At 42.6% G+C, this 11,011-nt stretch overlaps 1 protein-coding gene across 1 annotated transcript; it reads right to left on the bottom strand.

Annotated features, from left to right (window-relative positions):
• Positions 1-4,504: 4,504 nt before the first annotated feature.
• ABRA (actin binding Rho activating protein) lies at positions 4,505-8,211 on the bottom strand. The gene is made up of 2 exons (XM_054385535.1): positions 7,463-8,211; positions 4,505-4,982 (listed from the first exon to the last, which is right to left on the bottom strand). The coding sequence occupies exons 1-2, from the start codon at positions 8,209-8,211 to the stop codon at positions 4,505-4,507; spliced, it is 1,227 nt and encodes a 408-aa protein (XP_054241510.1).
• Between the last annotated feature and the right edge of the window lie 2,800 nt (positions 8,212-11,011).

Raw genomic sequence — 11,011 nt, forward strand, 5'->3', positions numbered from 1 at the left:
CTCTGTGAACCCACAGAAGAAGCAAGCTGTGTGTGTGGGTATTTCAGCAGTACTGCAGAGATTGGTCTGGAGCACTGATGGGTTCATTCCTAAGGAGCCACAAGGAGATGAGAAGCCCTAGCATTCCTGCTGAGCACATAGTAGTACACACATGGTGAAGCCAGAAGATCTCCAGAGTCAGCAGTGCCACTTGTCTTGTTCATTGTTGCTGTTTAAGCCAGTCATTTCAGTTGTAGCTGCACACTGGTGGTGTTAAAGAGTGCTTTGCATGTGCTGTTCAGCATCTGCAGGTTTAGGACACCTACTGGGACAGTACTGAGCTACATGGCAAGCACTTACAAAACAGCAAGGGGATGTAGAGATTACAGTGGTTCCACAAAACGAAAAGGCTAAAGCAAGTACAACTTGGTGAACAATTTCTGTCTGTATTAGGGCATTAAAAGTACAGAACCAGATGCATCCTTCTTCAACATAAAGTGTCAGATATATGCTGTTATACTGTTGTAGCTGTGTAGCACATCAACTTCAAGAGTATAGCTTATTTCTGTCCAAAGAACAAAAAAACCTAGTTGTGATGTTTTTGAGTGGGTCTATGTTGTAAATATACAGTTAGCACCAGCTCTGATTCCAATGAGATAATGTACTATAGGTAGACCATATTGTAATCCAGTAGACTCGTGGAATATGCAAACTCCCTGTCATGTGACCTCACACCAAAATGACAGCTAGAGTCCAGTTCTAGTAGCTCTTGGTCACTTTTGTAGGAGAACTGATATCAGCGCCATTGTGGCAATAACAGCTCAATAAAACTCTTTGTTTCAAAGCTTTTATTCCATGTTCCGCAAAAAAAATACAAAAAAATTAATTGCTGTTAAGTGTGACAGTGACTGACTTTGTGCTGAAATTTCAGCTATTTCAGATGAACATTGTATATTACCTTGTAAATTAATGTTTAAAGTAGTTTTGTTATTCTAGGAGAGTGTTGGTTAATGGGTTGCTTATAGCACTTTAAATTATTCTAGAAATGGAATAAAAGCCCAATGGGTTGGCTTCAGTAGATGTAGTTATATAATATTTCCCAAAATATTGACATCTCTGGAAAGATTTTAAAAAATATTGAAGACAGCTTACTGCTATGGGAATGAGAAAAAGGGCAGATGTTCCATCTATATATGCTAATGCTCAATATGAATAGGAATACAGGGCACTGTCTCCTGTTTCTTTGTATAGCTCTTTATCCTTATTAGAACTTAGTACAACGTCTAGACTAAATGTTTACAGAATAAGGAAACTGTAAATAAATTGAAATGGCTTTTCTCCCCTTTGGTCTTCCACAGCAGTATTATTGTCTTTGTGGAGTTCAGACTGATTATTACAACAACAAAATCCTGTAATGGATTTTAAGTACTATAAGGTCACAGTGTATAGCAAATAAATCTAAATATATGTAAAAATAAACTTGAGTTGGAGTTTATTGAGAAGTTGGAGTTAGAAGCACAAATGCAGATTATTGTTACTCAGTTTTACTGAATATATAGGGTGCATTTGTTCATCCTTCTGAGGCTTTTTGGGTTTTGAAAGCCCAGTGGTGCTGAGAGTGCAATATGCTGTCTTCAGCCTTTTTTTTTTTAAAGAAACAAATAAAAGCATCTCCTGTTATGAGGGCTGGACTGGATGACCTTCGGAGCTCCCTTCCAGCCCCATTCATTCAAGTGCTATGTCTTTTTTCTAAGCTCATACTGCAAATATAGCCTATTCTTGGGTTTTGTTTTTTTTTTTTTTAATGCTAATGTGGGGAATTTTACAAAGAATTAATACTTCAAATAATTATATAAAAGCACAGAAAAAAAATTTCAGTAGCTGAATGTCTCAGAGTATTGGATCAGTCCTGGAAAGGCACATAGGAAAAGATGTGGAAATCAAGAACAATTACAGTTCCCTGGAGGCTCATCTCTAGTGAGCTTGGTTTTATCCTCTTCCCCCTCTGAACCTAGTTTAAAGCCATATCAATTAGCTTTGCCAACTCAGGTGTAAGACTCCTTCTCCCTTCTTGAGACAGCTGAACTCTGCCTATGCCCAGCAGGCCTGGTGCCATGTAAATGGTACCCATGGGCAGAGAAACCAAAATTCTGCTTGTGGCACCAGCCCCTGGGCCCACGTTCATCAGCTGTGTTTTCCTATTCCTTTCAGTGTTCAGTGTAGTATTCCCTGCCACTGAAGGTACTGAAGAAAACTTCAGTCCCTGTGCTCCTGATCCTTCAACCAGTCTCCCTAGTGCCTTGAAGTCCTGATTAACAGCTTTTGCATATCTGTACTCAGCCTCATCAGTTCATTGGCCCTCCACTTCCAGAGCCCCACACTGTTGTGTACACTTGAAACAATTTACTTCACAGCATATGCAGATGTATTTCTTCTCTATTGAGTGGGAGGAATAACCCAAAAATAATTAATAATTTTATTCATGGTTCGTATATTCCTTTGACAACAAAATTTGCTCAAGACAATGTAGACAACTGTAAAGGTTGTAAGTATAAGGTAAGAATATGCAGGTAAGTATTATGATACTTAAGCATTACAGCTGAGTTTTGCAGGTCAGCTTCAGTAGCCTGAGAGAGCTCAAGAAAATGTTGTTTAATAACTTCCATTGAATCCATCTTACAAATTACTTGTTTCCTTCCTTAGATTCACAATATAGAACTGTGCCTGAATTATTAATGGTTCCTGTAGCCTTACAATACATAATAATCAGTTCTTATGTCACTAGCTTGATTTGTTTGTTCATTGGAGCTTCCGCCTGTACTCTCAGAATAAAAAAGCAGAGACAAGATATTTGTACACCTTTTCTGCTGTGAGAGGATATTTGCTCTTTCAAAGAAATTTAGGGGGGGGAACCCCCAATCATTTATTTCTCTTGGTGCAAATTGCTTGCCCGAGCCTCTTGCTGTGAAACAAATGCTTTTCACACAAAGCACGTTTTTAGCAGGATAGCTGATTCTGCAATAGTAGTTTAGAGAAACAGTCATCTATGGAACCAGTGATCACTACAGACCTTCCAGAAGTCTCAGGTGTGTGCATAATACAAACAGCTTTAAGCCGTATGAGTTTTAGTTCGTTAGCTTTTACTCCTCTTCAGCCTCACTTGGACTGAAAGATACTGTTTCAGGATCACAGGACGTTAGGGGTTGGAAGGGACCTCTGGAGATCCAACCCCCTGTCAGAGCAGGACCATTGAATCCAGCTCAGGTCACACAGGAACACATCCAGACAGGGCTGGAAAGTCTCCAGAGAAGGAGACTGCACAACCTTTCTGGGCAGCCTGTTCCAGTGCTCTTTGACCCTCATTCTGAAGAAGTTCTTCCTCATGTTGAGGTGGAATTTCCTGTGCTGTACCCCAGGATCCGCTTGGCCACAAAGGCACTTGCTGTCTCATGTAGAACTTGTCCACCAGCACTCCCAGGTCCTTCTCCACAGGGCTGCTCTCCAGCAGTGCTGATCACCTCCTAACCTGTACTGGTGCGGTTTACTCTTCCTTCCCAGGTTACTCTTTGCCTAGCTCTCCAGTTTTTTGTTTTGGTTGACTGTTTTTTTGGTTGGTTGTTTTTGTGTTTTGGTGGTTTTGTTTTTGTTGTTGTTTTTTTTATTATTACTATTTGTTTCTGTTTTTCCCTGACAACAGAATGGTTCTTACAGCAAATGCTGTCAAGTTAGGCCAGTGTTTCTCAGCAATATGAAACACCTTAAAGTTGATTTTAGTTGTGAACACAACATTGCAAAGGAGATATTTTCTATGGCTATCCATTCAGAACCGTGTTGTGTTTTACATTCTACTATTTTCTCTCCATAGTACTAAATATGAAACTAATAAATTAATTACAGAAATACATTAAGTATAAAATCTCATTTATAAAAAGAAGGATTTTTGCTTTGTGTGTGATACGTAAGAAAAAGCCATGCCAACAGTGAGTGTAAGATAATACTGCAGGATTAGTTGCATATCCTGCAGCTGACATGGTTGGTTCTGTGTTCCAATCAAAATATTAGCACACGCACTATAATTAATTGGGAAATATCTACACGAGGTCATTTTCACAGATCAAACACTTGGTCTGAGTTTATGCTGTCATTCAGCTTCTGCTTTGGCATGATTTTTGTTTCTGGTATGTCAGTTTAAATAGCTTGGAAGATCTTAAAGGGTAAGAACAAGTAAAAATTGGAATTGTACTTATTGCTGTGGATTTTTATAAACATCTGCCTATATTCAACATAGTTTTTTTTTTTTAATGTAGTAATTAACTGAATATCCTGCAAGCCTCCTGCTACAGAGGAAAATCCATTTGGATGCTTGTACTATCAAGCAGTAATTCTAAGACACATTTAGAAAAGTAGTCGCTGTCTTTTCTATGGAGGTGACTGAGGGGAGTCTTGCATTCAGAGCATGCAGACGCCAATAGCAAGGGAGAGGTGGAGGACGTTTTTTCCAGAGCAAGTTCTGTTTGCAGCATGCTTATTTTAACAAAGTAATTACGACATGATCATCCCTTCCCTGCCATAGCATTTCTCCTTCGAAGTCTACCAGCCCGTGCTTCCTGGCCCTCAGGAGGATCCCGACCACCTTGTCTGAGATGCGAACGTATCTCTCGAAGAGCTCCCCAAAGGTGACTTGGATCTTGCCGTCGGGCCGCGGCCTGGCCATGGACTCGATGATGAAGCACATGTCCCTGATCTCCCGGTGGATGTGGGCCTCGGCTCTCCTGGCCCTCTCGGCAGTCTTGGTTCCCTCTTTGGGGCGGCCGTAGCCTTCGTCCCCTTTGTGCAGGCGCGTGGCCATGGCCAGCTCGTGGTCGAACTCCTCGCTGAAGGGGTTCAGCTTCTGCGTCGCGATGTGCTGCTCGGCCCACTCTTGCCACCTGTCCTTCAGGCTGCTCACGGCGCTGCTTCTCCTGTGGGCTTGGCTGCGTGCTTCCTCACTGACCCTGCTTGAGCTGCGCAAGACAAAACAGCCATTGGGGCCTCGTACGCCGCTGTTTCATTACACGGTCCTGCCGCTGCCCCCTGCCGCTGCCCTGTTTTCCGGATGAGAGGGTAACCACCAGGTGGCATGAGCTCACTACTGCTAAATGGCTTCTTCCGAGGCTTGAAGTCCATGTTTTGGACTTAAGGCGAATTGCTGCTCACAGCTTGATCTCACCTATGCTACCACCCTCCAGCCTAGATTTGGGCCCATTTTCACGAACAGGTTGACCGAATTCGGTATGGGAGCTAAGCAGTGCATTGCTGGTTACCTGTACTTTATATACTCTTGGTCAGTCACACAGCTCCCCATTTCTTCCTGCCTACAGAATCACAGAATTACTGAGGCTGGAACAGACCTTTCAGATCCTCAGGTCCAGCCTATGACCTAACACCACCACATCCACCAGACCGTGTCACTAAGTGCCACATCCAATCTTCCCTTAAACACCTCCAGGGACAGCAACAGAGCCTGAAATCTGGCTGTCCTGGTGTTGCAGGTGATTAACTGCACTGTCTGGATCCTCAGATACTCTTGACTGAAAAACAGAGGGTAATGGCTAGAAAAATCTCTCCCCTGTAATAGTTGTTGATGCTTAAAGCCACCACAAAAAGCTAAATGAAGTGCAGTCGCTGTGGCTATGATTATGTATTTTAAGTATGGTTTAAATTTTGAAGTCAAAAATTCACCTTCCCACTGTCAGGGTATAAGCCTGAAAGCCAGGGCAACCTATTAGTGTCAAGGTCAAAGGATGACAAAAGACCCTCAGAGGCTTTATTGGTTACTGTATGTGTGTGTCTGTGCTTGTAGCAACATCGTATTGTTGGATGACTCCAGACAGACAAATTGTTGATACTCTTTCCACTAGTGGCCAATCTCACGTGTTGTGGAGGAGCTATAGGTAGTCTTTGTGATGCTCACATCCTGTCATTATGTCTGTACAGAGCTTGGCTGGGGACTATGCTGTGCTGTGGCTGTGCTGTGTCAATGTAATTTGTTTTCTAAGATTTTTACTTCCCAGAAGGCTTCTCTGAAGCCTCCCCAGCAATGTCAGCTAAATATTAACAGTAACACTGGAGAACCAAAATGCAGTTAGCAAAACAGTACAGAGCACTGCAAGTCTGCGGAAAATTTTGTTTCCCTGCTATTGGGCTGTTCCTTAGTTTTTTACTAAGCCTGTTGAAAGAGAGAATAGAAGTGAGAGTTGCCCCAGCTCAGGTCTGTGCAGAAGGATGCCAGTACTGGGCAGCAGTACAGTGCTAGAACAAGAAGTACAGACACTTAGTGCCACGGAGAGAGGAAGGAGTAGGAGAGAAGGACCACACTTTAGCTGTGAAGGTGCCATTAGCTTAGCTTAGCTGTATTGAGAAATGGTATTTTAAAATGAATGCTCAGTGTGGTGAAAAGCATCTGCAGCACTAAAATTAGACAGGAGGAAAAGATACATGAAGCTTAACAGAAAGATTGCTCCTTTGTTTCTACTCTAGCATTTGTTAAGTGAGCAATTTGTTTTAATCATCAAGATTGTTTGAAAGTGGATCCCCTTTTCCCCATAGATGTCCTAGCTCCTGCCACAGTAGCTGCACATTGTGTCTCCCAAAAGCACAGGCCACAAGCTTTCAAGCTCTGGGTTGAGGGAGAAATTTGGGTTTTTTTGCCGTGCCTAGTAAGTCTTTGCTCCTTGTGGGAGATGAGTGGCCAGCTGTACAGCAGGCACTATTCTCGTCCCCAACTTGAACAGTGAAAGCTCTATGTGTTCCCACAGTTGTGTTTAACAGTACCATATGGTTGAAATGTGTGGCTAGTCTGATGCTGCTCATCAAGTGCAGGGTCCTGTACCTAGGTCAGAACAATCCTCACTATCAGTACACCCTCAGCATCTGCAGGATGCTTTCTGATGTATGTTTGAGATCCAAACTCCTGTGAAAGTTTCTCTGCTTTGCATCCATGAGTTCCAAATCCATGGAAAACTTCCAAAAAGAAGCAGGGAACCCAGTTTTTGCTAAGAGGTACTTAAAAGTGTCTGTTTTGGACATTCTCTGCAAATTATTCCTGAGAATGTTTACAATTTGGTATTTGAAAGTATTATCGGTCAACTGTATTGATTTAGACTTAATATTTGCTGAAATAAATGAATAGCTGTGGGCTCTTGAGATGAAAATGGTTATTCTGTAATGTAGACTAAAGTATTAAGAAGTGATAGTGATTCTGATGAACCAGTAAATCCAGTGTGAAAATTAAATATAATTAACATTTTCCAAATAGAACTTCCTGTGTCTGTTATACAGCTACAGCACATAAAGCCCAAGGCTGTAGTCAGGTGCTGTTGGCTAGTGCTTAAGCACAGAGAGAGATGTGAAGGATTTCCTGGAGGATGACGGTATTTATCATCATTTTTCTGCCAGGGTCTGCTGCCTGTTTGTGCTAATGTAATGGAGATGTCTTACTTACAGAGCTGGCACAGGTCGCTTGATCCTCACAGCTGTCACCTCTTGCTCACTCTCTTCTTGCTCAAGTTTGTCCTCTGCTTCCCCATAGCCACTGTCCTCTGCATCCAGGCTGTCGTTGTGACACTTAAGCAGCAGTTCTCCCCTAGCCCCCTCTTTGTCCTCTTGTTCCATCTGTTTCCAGCCCTTGGTCAGCTCTGATACCATGTTTGAACATTTCCTCCTTATGGTTGGAGACAATCTGCTGCTAAGGATTCTGTCGACAGCACTTGGTTCTTTGGGCTTGGCCATCTCTGAGCTGCTGCTGTTCTTCTCATATCTTTCACTGAGGAGGCTGACATCACCTCCTCGCTCGTAGGCTTTGCTTACAACTGTCTTGGTCACCTCTTTGCTTTTAATGCTGAACTTCTTGAGGGCTTCATCTGATTCCCTTGCGTTCTTTTCAGCATCTCTTGTCATCACTAATTCCTTTGCTAGGGATTTTTCCTCTTTGTTTCCTTGGTCCCTCTTGACAGATGGAATTGGCCATTTTTCAAAGGATCTTTCTTCTACAGCCTGAGCTGATGAGTCTTCTGCAGTAGGGACCCACCCAGAGGGCTCTTGGGCTTGCTTTGTGTGGTGGTCAGATGCCCACTGTTGCCAGCCTTGTGCCACGCTGACGACTAGGCTGGCCATCCGGATCTTGTGGACAGCCCTTTTCACAGGAGCAGTGCTTGTCTTTTCTTCAGAAGCTGTGCTGCTGTCTGCTGCCATGCTGGCTTCCCCACTTCTTCTGCTAGACACCTTCTGAATGAACTTCCTGAAGGGAAGAACGTCCCCGAAAGAGAGCTACGGAGATTTAAATAGAAGCAGGAGCAGGTTGTGCCCATGGAAAATATGTGAAACACTTCTCACAAGGATAGAGTATCCTGGCTGTCACAGAGGGCTTTTTTTAAAACCCAGGGTTGCATTTCATCACAGCAGATGAATGATGTATGATGTAAACAGGATGACACAGACCTGCACTGCAAATGGTAGGAAATTAACAGCTCCTTTAGTGCCCTTTCCATGGGACTGCTCAGCTCTCAGTTTGTTGGAAAGAGTCTCGTTCTTCTGGATGTGCACAGCTCAGGTCATAAGTGCTCAACAGACTGTCTGAAACTGCTAAATGGCAAATGCTGCCAGCTGCTGACAACTTGGGCCAGAGTAGAGACCCCTCATCAGCACAAGTGAAGAGTGTCCCCTGCCGTGGCGTGTACAGGCAGGAGCAGGCTCTGAATAAGAACTTTTTAGCTGCAGTTTCTAAAGAAAGTTGCTAGGTGATTTCTCCTTAATGCTCACCTGTATAAGGCAATCCAGGTTGGTTATTTTTTTACAAGGCATTTATGTGCTCTCTTCCCAGTCACTCATTATCTATTAATGTCCATCTATTTAAAACGTACCTTCAGGGGGGTCTGCAGCACTATCATGTTTGCTGTCAGCACTAAGCATGAGGAATCACTGCCTCCAGTGTGGGGAATGTTATAATAAGTCTCACCTGGTCAGGTGGATTCGTGATCTGGTTTTAGGCCTTTGAAAAACGTTCAGAGCAGCCTAGTTCGTGACTGCTTTTCAAGCAAGCTGCATGAAAAGCTTTGTGTTTGCTTGTGTATTACTTACAGCATAATGAAGTTTACTATGTAAGGTATAGAAACATTGAATTTCCTAGGAAACTGGTTTCCTCATTCCAGAGAACTACCTGGGTGATCTTCATATATGAATTTGTAATATTGTTTCATTTAATTACTTTTTTGTTGTTGTTACATAACAATAAACAGACATTTTCTGAGACAGGGTCCTATGGTAGCTCATTTCTTAGTGTAATGTTTCCTAAATAGGAACAGAAAATGGCATTGCTTTTTCTGTCCATCATACCTTGGAGCTTACAGGATGAGCTGTGGCCCTTGCCATGTGATGCTCTGGGACATCCTGAACTTCAAGGAATTCTGTTGGCTTCGTTGGTATTACCCCAGAGATAAATATGGACTCTTGGTACACTGTCTTTTTCTCTGCTGTCTCTCAAAGGCTGGGCTGTTTGAAGTAGGTTAGATCATATCTAGCTCTTGTCTAATAATGTAAGACTATATCATACCTATGACTTCTAGGCAGAATTCCTCATTAATCTGTGGGGTCATTTCCTCTTCAAAACTGAAGACATAATGGAGGTCAGGGTTGCTGTTAGATATTTACTCATACTTTTATTTTAGAAAGCAATGTGTCACCTCTGTGTAGTGTACAATCCCAGCTATTACAGACTGCAGCATAACTGAGATGGCATTGCAAGGTGTACTCATGCAACGTGATTAGGAGGCAAGTGTTACCAAGCATTTATTTTGGTAGCATTTTAAGGCAAATCAGGAATGGGAGCTTTTGGTGTTTAAGAAGTTTGGTAGTCTCTGTTCTCTAACACAGAAGGAAGATGCAAGTGAAAGAAGAGAATAACACCCAGAACTGTACTATGCTACCACCTGATTGTATCACCCTGTGTGATTTCTTGAGGTGGCCAAGGCTTTAGAAATGAGCTGAAAGCTAAATACAGAAGTGAAGATCAGGAAAGGAGTGCAGTGAAACTGAAGTGACTGTGGAAAGGCAATCATGGAGTGTAAGACTGATAGGGACCCTTGTAAGGTAGGACCAGGTCCAGCTGCATGTGTTCAGGTTCCTGTTTTACCTGTTCTTGAAGCCTACCAGCAGCAGATGCTCCCTGTTTTGCCTGGTCGATCTGTTCCTGTGATTAAGTGTCTTAAATGAAACCTTTCTTGAGGTCTAGCATTCACCTCTGTCACAGCACTTTAAGCCTCTCTCTCTCACTGCCAAGGACAGACAACTCCAACATTTTCTGAGGCAGCTTTTCTCTTTGAAGAGTGCTGCATTCCTCCTCAATCTCCTAACTGATCCACCTTCTTCCCAGTTTTTATTGTGTTTTCATGATCCCTGATCACTCTTTCCCAGCTTCTGAATTCCCTACACCAGGTCCACAGCTTTCTTCAAGTATGGTGCTCAGAATAGGCATGGTATTCTGTTCTGAGCTTGGCCATGGAGAGAAAGCATGGAGATGGAGCAAGTATCTTGTGTGGTGTGCTCCTGGTTCTCATACTCTACTTGTCATTTGTCAAACCAAAACTGCTTGCAGCTGACCTGGTCACAAAGGCCTCTGGTAAGGTTTACTGCTGTAATTACTGTTGAGGTTTTTGTCCACTTTTGCTCTCATAGAGTCTTTGCAAGTAGTTGTACTGAAATCCATGGCACTAAAACAAAACAGAATTACATTTCTGATGACTACAGCACTTTTCAAAAAGCATCTTAATCAAGAGACTTTTCCTCTAATGGGCTTGGCCTTGGTGTAGTGGTCATGGTCCCACAGACATAATGCTGAAATGGGGATGAAAAGTTACAGACTAATAACACCCACCAAGACTACAGACCTAAACTACTATTAATCCATGCTGCATGACAGTATCTTAAACAAATGTACAAATGTTTAAAGTAGTCATTATTTTAACTTATTTGAAGTTATAAGACTTGTCTAAAGTGG

This window comes from Indicator indicator, chromosome 12 (genome assembly GCF_027791375.1).
Source record: "Indicator indicator isolate 239-I01 chromosome 12, UM_Iind_1.1, whole genome shotgun sequence".
NCBI classification, from domain to species: domain Eukaryota; kingdom Metazoa; phylum Chordata; class Aves; order Piciformes; family Indicatoridae; genus Indicator; species Indicator indicator.